The sequence below is a fragment of the Aphelocoma coerulescens genome, chromosome 2, assembly GCF_041296385.1.
Source record: "Aphelocoma coerulescens isolate FSJ_1873_10779 chromosome 2, UR_Acoe_1.0, whole genome shotgun sequence".
NCBI classification, from domain to species: Eukaryota; Metazoa; Chordata; class Aves; order Passeriformes; family Corvidae; genus Aphelocoma; species Aphelocoma coerulescens.
Window position 1 is genome coordinate 155044279 of NC_091015.1, and position 16640 is coordinate 155060918.

The 16640-nt window shown below is 41.7% G+C and overlaps 1 protein-coding gene across 6 annotated transcripts in view; it reads left to right on the forward strand.

The window, feature by feature from the left end:
• Nucleotides 1-3333: 3333 nt before the first annotated feature.
• The window catches only part of COL14A1 (collagen type XIV alpha 1 chain), a 115161-nt gene continuing 101854 nt past the window's right edge, over nt 3334-16640 (forward strand). For all 6 annotated transcript variants that reach the window (XM_069005391.1, XM_069005393.1, XM_069005392.1 and 3 more), the window contains exons 1-4: nt 3334-3473; nt 6829-6950; nt 12549-12665; nt 13770-13913. In XM_069005391.1, coding sequence (XP_068861492.1) covers nt 6863-6950; nt 12549-12665; nt 13770-13913 — 349 coding nt within the window. In that variant the 5' untranslated portion in view covers nt 3334-3473; nt 6829-6862. The remainder of the gene's footprint in view (nt 3474-6828; nt 6951-12548; nt 12666-13769; nt 13914-16640) is intronic.

A 16640-nucleotide genomic window follows, 5' to 3' on the forward strand; every position in this document is an offset into this window, starting at 1 on the left:
CAATTGAAAATAGTGGAAAGTAAATTTATGGGGTCAATTCACAATCAGTAAATTAATTCTTAAAACTCAAAGGCTTTTTGTTTGTTTGTTTTTAATGGAAGACAAGAAGGAAACATTGGTAAATCATTTGTAAATTAAGCATATTGGGATCTTACTCTATTTCCAGATGTGCACATTATACAAACTCTTTCAAGGAATCTTTTCATTTTTACCTTGAAATTGTGAACAACAATAGTTCTTGCTTGGAATAATGCAAGGAAATCTATGGTGCCTTCCAGAGAAAGCTGAGTAAACTCAATGGTAATAAGCATCATTAGCACTAAAAGTGGTCAAATAATGTTAAAATAGCATTGTAAATAAGGAAAATAAAAGGATAATAAAATCAGCCGAGTTACACTTGAAAGCACACGCTTTGCATAATATTAAAATATTAATTTAAATTCTGATGCAAACAGGTGAATAAAAACTAAAGTATCAAGACATTTGAAGGCTACAAAGAGTTACAGAATCTATTTACCCATCAGTGAAATCCTCAAGACCTTTCTCTATTGAGTCACAATACTCCAACTAGCTGCAGCCACAGGATGGTGCTCATGGACTTCAGATCCAAATTTTAAATCTGGGAGGAGGGTAAAAAAAAAAATAGCGAAAGAGGGGGAGCCAGACTCTCCCCTTGGCAGGCTGTTCCTTGTCCTACCCTCAAATACATGAGCCAGCAAGCAATTGGGAATTGGGTTGATTTACCTCTCTACATTTACCAAGTCTTCAGGGGCACTGCAAATAGACTGATCCATCAAGGAAAGCCAGTAAATGTAATCTTTTTGGACTTCATCAAAGCTTTGATACTGTCTTTCACAGAATCCTTCTGGATTGTCCAGCACACAGCTGGATAACTGAGTTATGTGAGCAACTGGGTCACAGGTCAGGCAAAAAGAGTTATAGTGAATGGGATGACATCAGGCTGGTGACCTGTCACTAGTGGTGTTCCATGGGGCTCCATCCTTGGCCCAGTTCTCTTCAACATCATCATTAATTACCTGGATGCAGCACTTGAGGGAATATTCAGTAAGTTTGCTGAAGACACTGAATCACGAGGAGCCGTCAGCTCCCTTGAGGGCAGAGAGGATCTGCAGAGAGACCTTGACAAAGCAGAGGACTGGGCAATCACCAGCTGTGTAAAGTTTAACAAGGGCAAGTGCCCGATTCTGCACCTGGGATGGGACAGCCCTGGCTGTGTGTATAGCCTGGGGTATGAGAGGCTGGAGCAGAGCTGTGGAAAGGGACCTGGGGGTCCTGGTCAATGGAAAGATGAACATGAGTCAGCAGTGCCCTGGCAGCCAGGAGGGCCAACCCCGTCCTGGGGGGCATCAGGCACAGCATCACCAGCTGGGAAAGGGAGGGGATTGTCCCTCTCTGCTCCGCACTGGGATGGCCTCACCTCGAGTTCTGGGTACAGTTTTGGGTGATACAATATAAAAAAGATATTAAGCTATAGAGAGTGTCATAAAGGAGGGCCATGAGGATGGTGAAGGGTCTGGAGGGGAAGTCATAAGAGGAGCAGTTGAGGTCACTTGGTTTTTTCTGTCTGGAGAAAAAGAGACTGAGGGGATACCTCACTGCAGCTATAACTTCCTTGTGAAGCTAAGTAGTGGATCAAGTAATGATGTTTTCACTCTTGTGACCAGACAGGACCCAAGGGAATGGCCTGGAGCTGAGTCAGGAGAGGTTTAGGTTGGATATAAGGAAAAGGTTTTTTACCCAGAGGGTGGTTGAAAACTGGAAGAGGCTCCCCAAGGAAGTCATCACAGCACCAAGCCTGAAAGAGTTCAAGAAGCATTTGGACAAAACTCTTGGGAACTCAGTGTGATTCTTGAGGAGTCCTGCACAGGGCCAGGAGATGGACTCGATGATCCTGATGGGCCCCTTCCAACTCAGCATATTCTATGATTCTATGATCTGTTTCCTGTTCTTCTGGGTATTACTGTTTAGCTAAATACATAAATTAGGGACTGAAAGAGGTACAAACTGTGTCATATTTAACATCAATGAGCCAAACATCTTTTTGCTTCAGAGGAATTATTATCTTGAAAGCTATTCTTCCTGACTGCTATGCGTGTTGGCCATCGCACACAGCTGGCAGTGCAATAGAAAAACTGCCGATGACAGGATCTAAGAATCTGGTAGATGCTTTTTATACCTAAGAATGTTTTTGAACCTTTGCTATTGAAAATGACTAGACTTAAAGAGTTTCTTTAAAGCTCAAACACTTCTGCAGTTTTACTGGAAAGATAACCATACACTATGAATTTGGACAAGAATCTGCAGGACTGGTAATCCTACTCAGCAACAGAAGGTCCTACTTTACACTTAGTCATCTCCTTGTGACTCACTGCCTTCTCCTTCCCTAGAAGGGGCTCCTACTTACATTAAGAAAGTATGCACATCTCTATATCACCTACGCCTGTTTCTTAACTTCAGTCCTTCAGTGATTTCATTTGTAATTTTACACAGATGACCAGGCATGTTGTAATGAATATTTTCATTCACCTCTTAAATTCTCAGGACTTACAAACTTTGTGAATAGTAGCCTTAATTGTAAATTCAGTAGGATATACCACAGGGCAACTCATATTTCTATGGAAATACAGAATATAGATTCTGCCATTCCATGTACCATTGCAGTGTCTATCCGTATGGCAAAAAATGTACATATGTACTACAACACTTTTAATCAAGGTTTATACTAAGCCAGACAAGTATTGGAACACTTATAAATATTTTCCCAATGAGTCACTAATCCACACATCTCAATAGCTGGCGTGGGGAATACTTGCATTCCAAGCCGTACTGAGGAGTAGACAACTTCTAAATCATTTATAAACGAAGTGAGTGAGTTTTAAAAGTAAGGCCTTTGCAAGAGTTTCTAAAGGGGTTTCCCCGTCCTAGCCCGAGGTCGCCACCTTCCACTCCTCCACCTTCTCGTCCCTCGCCCCATTCTTCCTCCGGGGCCCCGCTCCTGCCGCCGCGGAGGTGACCGGGCAGGTGGATGGGAAGCGCTCCGCTGCTGCCCCGACGCCGACCGAATGAGGAACTTTGGAGAGAGGAAAATCAGTTAACAGGTAGCAAACCCAGAGGACCGAGGACACTGGCAAGACCAGCACCTGCCCATGGAATGCTGCCCGCGCCCCCCGGCCCTGCCTCCCGCGTACCTGGCCGCGCCCCCGCCGCGGGGGTCGGGCTCGGGGGCGGAGGGTGGGATCTCAGACATCGTTTATGCATCTTCCCTCCCCCCCTTTCTTCCACCTTCTGCTCTATAATTGCCCGCCTCCTTTCGCTACCCTTTCGCCTTATCAGATGCGGAGCAGGCAGTAGGGAGGGAAGCGGCTCTCCCGCAGCCGGCTTAGCACCCGCAGCCCCGCGTGAAAACGAGCGGCCGCTCCCCGCCGGCCGCTCCCCGGCTGATGTCCGCACAGGTCGGTGTGCGCTCCGTTTCGTCTCCCTGGAGGGCTGGGGCGAGGCGGGCAGGGGTCAGGACAGCAGCGGAGCGCTTCCCATCCACCTGCCCGGTCACCTCCGCGGCGGCAGGAGCGGGGCCCCGGAGGGAGAATGGGGCGAGGGAGGAGGTGGTGGAGGAGTGGAAGGTGGCGACCTCGGGCTAGGACGGGGAAACCCCTTTAGAAACTCTTGCAAAGGCCTTACTTTTAAAACTGATAGTAATTAAAACCCAACCAGTCTCACTGTTGGGGGGGGCGGAGGCTCTGGCTGCTGCCCGCGTCCCGCCGCGGATGCCTCCTCCCTCCCTCGCTCGGTGCCGCGCTGTGTCAGGGCAGTCGCTCCGCCCCAGCCCCGCACGGTGCCTTCTTCGCGGTGCCCGGGCCGGCGAGCGCGTCCCCGCTCCGTGCCGGCAGCCCCCGGCTCTTATGGGGCCCGTTCCCCGCCTCAGCTCCGCGGAGACAGCGAGCTCCCCGCTGTCCCTCCCTTGACCTGGGGCAGGGGGCACTCGGTTTCACACGGGTAGATGCTGGTGGTGGGGGGCCCCCGAAGAGGAGTCGGGGGTCAGGAGCAGAGCCTGTGAGCCGCGGCCCCCCGGGCCAGGGTGGGGCCGCGCTGCGGGGCTGTGGAGAGGCGAGCGGGAGAGCGCGGCCCCGCTCTCCTCCGCCTCCTTCCCGTCTCTGGGGCCGGGGCAGGTCGCACTCCGGCTTTGCCCAGCGGGACGTCGACCCGAGGAACGTGAGCGTGTTCCCGGGCAGCGGGGCCATGCCGCTCCACAACGAGACCCCGAGATAGGGGAAAACCCCGACTGACCTGCCCGTTCCCAGGCGGAGAGCCAGGGGTGCGCGGAGGCGGCTCAGCCTCCTCCCCCGGGCTGGACGCGCGGAGCCCGGGGCAGTGCGGAGCACGAGGGTGTGTGCCGCATTTGTCTCCCTGGGAGCTCTCGAGGGTGCGTCCTTCCCTCGGGAGAGGGTGCCCTGTTTCCAGGCCTGTGCCAGAAGTCCTGGAGCCCAGCTGGGAGAGATGCTGTGGGGAGCAGGGCTCACCCCATGGCAGGCTTCTTGACTTGGGCGGGCTTGGTGTCTGCTCCCAGCGCTAGTCTGGTAGATAACTCATTTACCACATACTTACTAAAAGGTTAAATATATAAAAACCAGAAGGAATAGGATATTTGTTTTTGGTCCCAGACGATGTCAGCCACAGGGTGGCTGCAGAGGGGGGTTTCCTTTCCTGGTTAAGTGAACCCTGACGTGCAGATCACTGCAGAGGTGAACTTGTGTGTAGTTGATCCAGCACCAGTTGTGTCTATTCCAATAAATCTTATTTCTCTGGCTTTTCTCTAAAAGCAGCAGTAGAGAATGTTTCTATCACAGGATTACTGGTCCATTAGTATTTATAGCTTTTTCTTTGGAGGAGGGTTTATATCAAATGTAGCAGATGGGGAATTGAGCCACCACTGTGAGTGAATATTTTAATGTCTGGGTTATTATGGAAGGAAATCCACACATTATCAGTGGTAACTGCCTGGAAAAATGAGTTGTTTGCTGTCGTTTGAAGAGTCTGTATTTACTTGATCCAGGTTGTATTCCTGAGTGAGGGGAGAAGCGTCAGTACCCAACATGAGATAAATGTTGAGGTGGATTTCAGCCTGTTTTGAGATACTCTTGGTTCCTCCTATTGCCTGTCACTAGGCAGTTGGTGACTGTGGTCCCTGGGTGTTTGCCACTTTGGTTCATGTAGTAGGAAACCTGGAAACTTTGCACTGGTTTCTGAATTCTGTCTGGAGGATGGGTCTAAGAACTCTGCGTAGCAATATATAAGTTCCTGGTGCACATATTTGTTTTGGGATCTAGGTATTTGCCTCTGTCTTGAGAGATTTATACTGTAAGAGATGGATTCCAAATATATGTTTAAGTAATGTGAAATTTGTTGATAAATTGGTTAAAACTTTGATAATCTCCTGTGGAGATGGAATTTACAATGTATAATCCCCATATATCTTTCTAGGAGTTGTATCAAGCATCCATGACTGGGATTTGTGACAGTAGACCTACCAAGTCCTCGGATGACTATAGCAGGTTGCAAATACTCAAAGAGAGAAGGGGATGTAGGTCTTATCCTCTTCTGTTTAATAATGTTTGAGGTACTTCAGTCTGCTTTTTATATTACATAGTGGATGAACCACTTGCTTTGTGCCTGCAAGACAAGGAAAACATGGAAGGCTAGAACAGTGATGGTATGTCAGGAATATTAGAGAAAAGGACACAGGAGGTAAATGGGAGAAACCTGAAAAATGGAAATACGTAAACCAAAACTTACTCGAGTAAACCTTCAGATGCTCTTTGCTGACAGCAAGAACTCTACTATTAATTATCTTAATTTGTTTCTCCTGTAGAATTTTAACAGGAGTGGACAGCAAAAAATCTTCTTGGCCCAGAAAATTGGCTAAAACTAGTGCAGTTGAGTGAAGCTGAGTGAAAGACAAATGTTTCTAAGTATGGTGCTAGGCGCATGTTGATGTATCTTGAGAGATACTTCTGTATAACTTGCAATCTACTGGAAAGTGTTAAAATACATGTTCAGATGATGAAATTGGTACTGTTTTTAAGCCAACTTCTATGGACAGATAAATTACCCATTCTGGAACTTGCTCTTTGGCACCAGAATTGTAAACCAGCTAATTCACCTAGGAGGACTTCTAGTATTCATGTACTGCTGCATTCTTAAGGGTTGGTTTTTCCTAACTGGTTAAGTTAGTGTAAATGGTTTTGACCATGCTATTACCTACTGTAAGTGCAGATAGTCTAACAGAGAACACAGGATAAGCTGAATATGGTAGAAAAAGGAAAAAGAGAGTAGGCTGTAGAGGACAGTGAGAAGAGGACTTGAGTTCCTTCAGAACTAAGTTCTACCTTTTTTAACAAGTTTCAGAGTTCTTTGCCACAGGTATCTTGGTAAGATTCTTACAAAACTGGGTTGTATAGAGATAAATGTTGTACTCTGTTATCTACAGCTTACTCTATTTCCAATGCTTGTGTATGATTAGTAAAGAATATAGAGTTCCTTTTTATATGGGCGAAGTTTTCAAAACTGCTGAGTAGCCCAAGTGGGGTTCTTTGTCCCTTTCAGGTAAAATGTGCTTTGGTCATAAAACTGCTGCCAGGAAATTTTGTTTCCACTGATGTCTGTGGTGAATTCTTTTTTGTTTGTTTGCTTTATTTGCTTAAGGTTTTTTAATTTGTTTTAATTGAATCCAGATTTTCCCCACAATTTTCATTAAAGTGGATTCCTTCTCTTTGCCTTTTTAGTAATTCTTTTTGTTCCATGTGTTTTCAGACCTGCTGATACTGTGTGTATTGAGGGGAAGAAGATGCTTTGTCGATACGAGATACAGAGCTGTTTTCTCTTGGCTTTTCTAGCTGTCACAGCTTTTTTCATCAGTGATGTCCAGGGCCAAGGTAAATCATAAATAAGAAGATGGAGCTTTTCACTCTGATGTGCAGAAATAGACTTTTTATTCCAAGTGCAAGTGTTCACATCTTAGTAGGATGTGAATCCATTACTGCTGAAATGAAGCAGGAATTTTGCTGCTGATCTCGGGGAGCAGGTGGGAGTAGAATTATATCTTCATGTGTGCTCTTTGAACCCAATATCTCAAATAGCATAAATATTTGTGCAAATTCATGTGTCTCAAAATGAGTTATATGCAACATTTTTTTGCTCCTATTTACATGAAAGCACTTACCAGAAATTGCTCTTACTGTTCTCTATGTAATCAAGTAAGTTTGAAGGCTCAGATATGGTATAAAGCTTGTATGGAGTATGTATTTTTTTCTGTTTTGGAACAGTAGCTGTTGTAGTGCTTATATCATTCCATATTGCACAGATCTGTTAAATGTCACAGACTACTTCTGCAGCTTTTAAAATGAAAATCTCCTTTGTGAGTATTAAAGGATACTGCTGGGATTGTTAGGCTTACATACTTGTTGGATTGTACTGACAGTGGCTTGACTGCTAGAGAAAATTTATCCTATTGCTTGGGGAAGGAGAGAGGATGAATACCAATGAGTTTTATGATTTCTAAAGAAAGGCATTTCTCTCAACCTCAGATTTATGTAATCCCTTTGATATGAGACTGCATGGGCATAACCAGGAGCAGAATTGGATCCTGGGGTCTTTTAAAGTGTTTTGTATAATGCATTATTCATGAACACATTCAGAGACTATTGGCAACGTGAGGCTTTTAAAATCCTGATAATGCAAGTAGCAGTGTTGTCCAGTCTGCGTGGCACTTGAGTGCTGGGGAAGCATACCATCTTGGATGTTTGGAAATCTGTGAGCATTTTACAAGCCTCTGCCAGAACTTAGGGACACGTGTAAGCTGCAATATTTGATGCTGGCGATGTGAGGTGAATCAAGAAATGTATGTTCCCAATGTTCAGTGCATCAATTCTGGTCAGAAATGAAGTCCAGAATGTTTGTGACTTAATGAGCCAGTAAAGCAAAGCATATGGTTAGTCCTTTTCTCTGTATTTCAGTCCTAATACATATGGTTAAGATCTGCAAAACAGGACTGGGGATTGCGATCCATCTCCAGAAAGTTTTGCAAAATTCCTTGATGTTGGAAAACTGTGTTCTTCTCTGCTTTTTTTTAAACTTTGATTAAATCAGTTATAGTTGGAGTTTTCTCCCTTTAATATCAATACAATGAAATGAAGGTCAGAGAGAGTTTTTTTTCCACAGTAATCACACCAGCAGAAGTTAGAGTTGGTGAATTTCTTCTTGATGAATAAAGGACAATACTTCCCTTGTTATTAGACTCTCCCAACAAGCATCAGCTATGGAATGCTGTCAGCAGTGTGATACTAAGCTAAGTGGACTGTTGCCGTGGCCCAACATGACTGTTATTCCATTGAATGAGGTGATATGAAGTCTCTATTCCATGCTCACAGAAAAAGAAAAATCTTTTGGTATACTTAAAGTAATAAGATGTTTCTCAAATTCCTTCTTTTCTCAAGGTTGCCACCTCTTGCAGTAAGCTCTTCATGCAGCTGGCTAACAATTAACAATTTAATACAGTTTGTTTGTCTGTTTTAAGGAACTACACTCTGCCAAGGTGTAGGAAGAGCTGGTATTAGTTCCAGCTTGTGTTTCCTTCCTTAGGCAAAGATGCTCAGGTAAATGTGTGTAATGTGACTTCTTGGAAAGGAGAATATGCCAACGTGCCTGAAGCTACAAATTGTCCTTTCAGAGAAGCTGTGTGGTTCAGTCTCATTTTTTGCCCTATTGCCTTATAAACCACATAGTGCTGTTTGGTTTTTACTCAACAATGATTATTTTTTCTGCACTGCTGTTTCTTCCCCATTCAATATAATATATAAAGAACATCTTTTGTCTACTTATGTTCTTATATAGTACATGAAAATAGAGATGGGCAAGAAAAACACTTGGGAATTTTTGATTTATTCATAAAGTAACTTGCCTTGAGACTTTTTCTGTATTTAAAGATGGAAACTTTTCTTTATGTAGCAATAATTTTCATGTATTACTACTGTAATTGCAATTATGAAGTTGTTCAATTCTTATGACAACAGTAAATTGGAAGCCACAATATTTAGTTAGTATCCAAACTCAGACTATTGGATGTCTTGGAGAATTGTCCATAAGAAATTTATTGTATTTTTCCTTTCCCATAAGAGTTGAAAGCATTCTTTCCCTAGTTGTCCATAGGAGTTATGTGTTTGGAGTGCGTATTTACCTGGTGGCATAAACCAAAGTCTTGAACTTGTCAGTTTTCTTTTGGGTGACTGCTCTAATGGTGCTGACAGCCATTCTCTTTGCATTCCTGTAAAACCACTTAATGAGATCTAGCTACTGATTTTTATCAGTTAACTGACTCAGCTTGGATTAATTTTTTTCCCTTTCTGCAAGAAGTGAGATTTTGTTCCACAGACAATAAAGGTCCAAAGAAATAAAGATATCCTCTTCAGGTTGGTGAATGCATAGTAATTCCCATCAATATTTTGTTGTCTGTTTGAGTGTTAGATTTTTAACTTCCTTAGCTATATGTACTTTTCTATGCCAGAACATTAGTCTTTGCACAACTAAGACACAGTCAATTATCTGCCTAGTGAATAATTCTTTTCTTTCTTATGGTTTATTGCTGTGTGGGAATGTCCTTTCCACTGCACTGCTGCCTTTGATGCAAAAAGTACCCAGTGAAAATGAACCAGTTATGTAAAGACTATTCTGGCACAACTTTTCTAGTCTTTCACATTGTAACTCTGTAGTATACAAAAAAACTTCTGGTGATTGTGTCCTTCTTTGCTTGTAAGATCTGTGATTGTTTAAGGGCTCAAATATTTACCTGTTTTGGTGATGGCTAATAGCAATTAGGCCAGAACTATGCTTCTTTGTTAGAAGGTGCTTTCATAAACTGTCAAGTTGAAAGTAGGATGGAAAGAAATGATGGGGAAGGAAGAAGATGGCAGAGAAAATGAACTCTGAAATTCTAAGACATGATTGGGGTGGTTTTTTGTCAGTCCTTGGTGTTTCTTTGTTGCTCTCTGCTCTGCTTCTTAATCCCCATACAAATTTACCACTTAATCCCGGTAAAATCTGCAGCATTTTCACACTTGCATACAGTCATTATTTAAAAGTTTATTTTCTATTCCTGAGGTAAAATAATAAAAGAAATTGTGGTTTTGCAAACTTCTAGGTATGATTTGTCACTCTTGTTCATTCAGCCCCAATTTATTGTGATTTATGTATAGCTCAAAAGACACAATGAATCTTGAGAATGAATTAAAAGCTTTAATCCGTAATTACAGTCTGCTTGGCTTTAAAAACTTTTTGCCATAGTCTCTGTCATGTTTTTACAATTATAGCATGCTGAATGTTCTTGCAGAAACCTGCCTAGCAAAACATTTTGCAGTAGGAGGGCCAAATTTTCAAAGAACCAGTGTTGTATTTGCAGTGATTCCTGCACATGCTCTTGCTGACAGCCTTTTTCTTTCTAAACTTCATGGAGGTGGCAGGCAGACTGAAAATGAAGTCTGACAAGATTGTGCCCAGCAACTGAGGAAATGCACGGGTTGGGTGTAAGCCCAGTGCTGCAAATCAGAACAGCTTTGAGTGTGTGGAGTTCATGTGCTGCCTGCTCCTTCTGTCCCCTTGCCTCTCCTCTTGAGCTTGTTCTCTGAAGTCTTTGAGAATGCAGAGGTGTTGCTAAGCTGTTCTTGATACTTATGTACTCTCTCTTCTATGTTCTGGTGTTAAGTCCCTCAAGGAAGAGAACTGCAGAACCTGCTCTTGGTCTGACAAAACGGCCGCTTGCCGAATGAGAGGCTGGATGCAAGGGAATACATCTCTTGTATTAAACCTCCAGATTATTACTTCTAAGATCCAAAATGTATTTAATAGTAGATGACATGAAAAAACATGCACCCCCAAATCTCAAAAAACTACAGCCTGCCTTGTTCCTTCTTTCTTCCCCCAAGCTGCTGGAAAAAGTAGCATGTAGGAAAAAGTAATCGGTTCAGTACAGGTCTTTGGCTGCTGCTGGTGCCAGAGCTGCACTGGCTGTAGCAGGTCAAATGGAGAGGCCAGAGATTGTTGGCCAGCACATTCTGCCTATTGACTCAGATGCTCCATGAGCTGAATCCTTAAATCTCAGAAATATCATGAGACTGTTGGTTTATTATACCTAAAAGACCAACAAACTGTGGCTGTGAGCCTAGCCTAGGGTGTGAGCAATCTTAGCCCTGGGGAAAAGAAATTGCCACTTACCTGCTTCCGATAATTTCCCTGATTTCTTAGACTTACTAAGAGAAACCTTAAGGATGTAGTGGCAGAGGCACCAAGGGTTTGGAAAATGAAGGAGACTGTTCAGGGGGCTGTGGAGGCAATGGGAAGAGGAGGAGTAAGGTAGGAGGTGTTTAAAGTTTTCTAGCCCTTCTGTTATTCAACCTCTGGGTAGCTTCCCCAGCTGCCTTTCCCTGTAGATCATTTTTTTCTCTGTGAGCCAAATTATATTCAAATATATGAAGATTTCCCCTTGTTGACAGCCTTGGATAGCCCAGACTGCACTGCCAGCTGCTCTGCTGCAGTTCTTCAGTGAAGAAGGGATGTGCCTCCCTGAAGCAGAGCAGGTTTTATAGAGTATGGTCCAGCATCAGTGGAGTTTGACTGAGCAGTCAGATGCAGAACTGTGAAAAACTAGTTTATGTGCAGAGACACAAAGTTGCTTATATTATGGTAACAACATGGGGCAGTTTTTCCATTTGTTTTTGTGTGAGTTGCTTCACCGATTATCACCTCTTTCTCAGTCATTTCATGCTTATATTTATTTCACCTGCTGCTTCAGTTAAAACCCAGAAACCTAGGTGATGGCACAATATAAGTAGAAGCCAAATTTTACTTGCCATCCAGATTTCCCCTGTCTAAGTCTTGACTTGCCCGTGCATGCCTGCTGGTCTTGATGAGACTGAAGCAGTGTTTGCAGCTGCCAGGCTTTGTGTTGCCTAAGCCAAAATTTGCAAACTGGGCAGCTGATGTTCCCTTTGCTTTGTGCATGCCTGTCTTTTCTCTTGGTTATTCTCTCCTCACAAGGATTTGAAAATTTGGCCCTGGGTGACATTAAATGTGGGGAAATGCCCACAGTGATGAGAGATATAGGAGTGTAGGTCATGCATATTTTCAGTGTAAGCAAGAGAGCAATTTAAATTCCCATATATTAACAAAGAGCATTTTTATTACCAGCTTTGCCTGCTAAACTATTGTCTTAACATCTAACATTGTTTGTCTTTCTGTCCTCTGCTGTTAGGTTGTTTAGTTTGTTTTGTAAAGAGATAAATAAAAGGTCTGTCTGAGGGAAGTAGTGCACCTGGGGATGTCATTTTACAAACTAATAAACTCATGTATGTGACATTTTAAATAACTTGCATCCTTTACCATTAAAATTTTGTGTTGTCTTCCTATATGTGTTTATTTTTGTTTGTTTAAAATGGGTTACTTTTATTTGAATTTGAAATGTTGTTTTCTTTCCAAACTTGCAGTGTCCCCACCAACAAGACTAAGATATAATGTAGTGAGTCCTGACAGTGTACAGATCTCTTGGAAAGCCCCCAAGGGGCAATTCACTGGATATAAACTTCTTGTCACTCCAAGTTCAGGTAAAATCTGTGTATTCTCTTTTAAGGTGAAAAAACTGTGTTTCTAAGGCTTAAAAGATTTTCAGAGTGTAGAGTCATCCTCCAAGGTGAAAAAACTGAGCAAGCTTTGGGTAATGAAGTATTGGCTGGTCAACAGAAGAGAGATTGACTTCACTAGAGGGTTTTCAGGCACAGAAAATGGGAATCGAATGCTTAAGGTGGCAGAAGTGGGTCAATGCTGGTTATGCTTCATGTGTAGTCTTTGGGAATTGTCACTGATCATCTGTCTTTACCTTTCTTCCAGTAGGGTATAAGGAAGTCTAGGAAGTGTTCAAGGGAAAGCATTGGAATCCTAATTCAGTCAAGCCGTTAATGTGGATCTCCCTGTCCCTTGTCCCTTAGTGAGCTCTCCAGAAAAGATCAAAAAGAACTAAAAAAACAAGCAATCTTTAAAAATTTTTTGAATGAAAACTTGAAAAAGTAGACCACAAAGTGGCTGTGTAGAGCTATAGAGGTCCTATTTCTGTACATTTAAAATTAAATTTAGCTACAGAAACAGTTTTAACATACAGCTAAAATACGTCTTTGTACATATTTGTATGCAGTCTTTATATATAAATAGACATAGAAATGTTCAATATTTGTATTTACATGTGAGAATTTCCTTGCCCAAAGAAAGTTGGCAAAGAGAGTGTTCAGAGGTGATGTGGGTATGGCAGGATCAAAACTGGCAGCCAATCACAGAGCAAAAGCCTGTTGGTTTGATGTTACCAAACCTGACAGATTTTTGTAAAATGTGTCTTTTTTTCTTACTTAATGATTTTGCTGGACACCATGGCTGTTTCATGAGGCCCAGATACAAATGCTGATCTTAAGAGTGTTTTTGTTTAAGAAAACTGGTTAGGCTGCCCAGCTTGTTGCTTTTCTGTGATGGTCTCTGGTCTGGCTGTATGCGTATTCCCAAAAGTGGAAAAAGTGGGAATACTTAGGTCATGGTAGAGGTTACGGTATTTTTAAGTAGTTTACTTTAATTTTACATTTAATTTATTTACGTTTACTGTGCTGTAAGAAAAGCAAACAAAGTTATATATTTGTTGGATTTTTTTTTTCTCTTTTCTCCTGTAGGTGGAAAAACAAATCAATTAATTCTTCAAAATACTGCAACCAAAGCAATTATTCAAGGTCTCATTCCAGATCAAAATTATGCCCTTCAGATCATTGCATTCAGTGAAGACAAGGAGAGTAAGCCAGCACAAGGCCAGTTCAGAAGTATGTGTCTCTTTATGGCTGACATGCACATTTTATCAGATATTTAATGCAACTTTTGAAACAGTAACAAGTCTTACACAAAGGGGGATGATGGAAAAACATTTTTTTCTGTGGTGGAAGGAAAATCAAAGCCATGTATTTTAACTGGTATAAGTACAGGTAGAGGCTTGAATTGATTGCATAGTACATTCTTGCATTGGGCTGTCTTTGTTTCCATTGGATTGGCATCCCTTTCTTCCTCATTTCATTAGGAAATTAGCTGGTTATTTCATGGAAAGAATCTTCAGTGAGTGGAATGAAAGTTCTATATGCTGATACTTGAAATATTTCCTTTTTATTAGAACAATATTACAGCTGTGTCAACTGGCAACTAGTTGCTAGTTCAGTAGTATGAAAGGCTGATTTCTTGTTGGTCTTCAGCAGTCAAATATATTTACAAATTTAATTTTTTATAGGATCAAGATATGGTCTTAACATCTATATCATAGTGAGATATATATGTCTTATCTGATTTATCTTGATCTTAATGCTAAACATGTTAAATATGATTAGTGGAGATTTCCTTGATAAAAACAATAATGTGGCAGTGTAGGAGTACAGCTGAAAGCATAGTGAATTCCCTGACACTGAACTTTTCTCACTGTCATTGCTAAATTACCTTTCTCTTAAAACCAGCACAAAATAAATATTCTGAGTGCTTGATGTGGTGTGTATCAAAGTCCTTTTAGCTTTTCATCACCACAACTGTGTATTTACTGCCTTAAGTTCTGTCCTGGGTAGGAAACCCACAAAACCACAGATTACTTTAGCACTAAAGAGAAGCCCACAGAAGGCTACAGCAAATTCTATAATATTAGGTGTAGCTGTATTTTAAATGGCCTTTAGGAAAAGTGGAGCTGGCAACTTGATTTAAAAATATGGGGATTGTGTTCTATTTAGTATATTCTCTTTGCTGCACGTGAAAACATGTACTTAAGGCTGGAGTTTCATTTAAAAACATGATGCCTTGCATGAGTAAAACCAGATACAGTATATATACAAATCCTTTTTTTCCTCTCCTAAGTTTTTTTTCCCTGTTCTCTGACATGTGGCCGCTAATTCTTGAGATGAAAAAAGGTCAAATATATAAAGAGTTTTGAGAACATCATCTGGTTTAGTGCATTGGAAGTATGGTTTTAATGCTGTTGAGTTGTAACTGATGTACTAAGAATTCTCAAGCTTACAATAAAATTTTATTGTCAAAGAGTATTTCTCTTTATATAGCCAGCTATACATTCTTATTCTAGTACTAGTGTTTAATGAACTAAGATCAATGGGGATTCTTTTCCTTTGAAAATGCAGACGTAAAAACACGTGTTAGATAAAATCTTTGTCTGTGTAAATATTTGAGTAAAACTGGTGTCTTGTCTTTTCTTTCTTTGTGGTTAGAATTTTGATAGTTCCCAAATCAGAATTTTGACAGTTCCCAAATCCAGAAATCTGTCAGGATGTGACCAACTTGTTTCCTTTGAACATTTTCAGACTTTTGTACCATTTTTCTGGAGACTAGCCTCTCAATAGCACTAGCATTAGGGGAGGCCAGCTCTTGGCCTTGCTCTTGGCCTTTTCTCAAAGGAATGCTCCTAGAAGGATAAGCAACAGCATCCTTTTTGGCTGATATTATTTTGGTATTTTACCTCTCGTTTGACTTAGTCAGAGTCTTGTTCACTTAAGGATCAAACCCAGACTTCCAATTAAGACCTGGTGTCATTGTGGCATTATCTGTAACCCAGCTAATAACCAAGATCTGCCTTGGTAAAAACTGAATCCCCAGCAAGCTTGTGGACTTGAATTTGCTCCTGAATCAGTTTCACAATTGTTTGCTAAAGGCAGAAGTGATACACAGTCACACATGCTGTATTAATAAGAAGAGGAGTCAAAACTTCAGGGTTTTAGTTCTCACCTCTGTACCTGGAGTGTGAGCACTGTAGGTTCTGCAAAGGGTTGTCATACTGAGAAGATCACATTCAGATGTTTGGCAGTGGTTCATTGTCTTCCTTAGAACTTAGTCTTGTGATTGTATTTTGGATTGGAACTTGGAGCACTCCTGGTTGATTCAGATATTCCACATACTGTTGGGTGAATTGGTGAAATCCATTTGACTTTGGTTCCACTAATGCACAACAGAATGTTTGTACTGTCTCTCTTACATAGTCAAGAGACAGATAACTTCCTTTCATGCCCTCACAGTGTTTTTTTTGAATGATGTAGCACAGAGAGACTTTGGTCCTGGCTGAGGCTCAGTTCCTGCTTGGATGAATGTCAGTCATAATCCAATTTTACATAAAATAAAAAGTGTAATTATGGTAGAATTTTATTTTCTGTGGAAGATATTCTCAGTTTCATTATTTTAAGCTTTTCCTTGCTGTTGCAGACAGCTGGAGTATGGTTACCAATTACCATTCTAAGGAAATTCTGGAAGGGGTTTTTCTTCCCAATATGTGACTTCAGCAATGATTTTGTCAGAACCTTTCAGACTGTTAGTAGAGCAATACTGGCTACTAATGTAATATATGCTAACCAAATTGGGTTCTGCTTGGCTGTTGTGAGAGCTCTGGGACATAGTAAGGAAGATATCCCACCCACTTGTGGAACAGGAAACTGTCCCAGCTCTGGAGCAGCCTTGAACTCATGGCAGTATTTGGTGCCCTGAATACAGATTTGGGCATGGGATCTAAGCTGATTCTG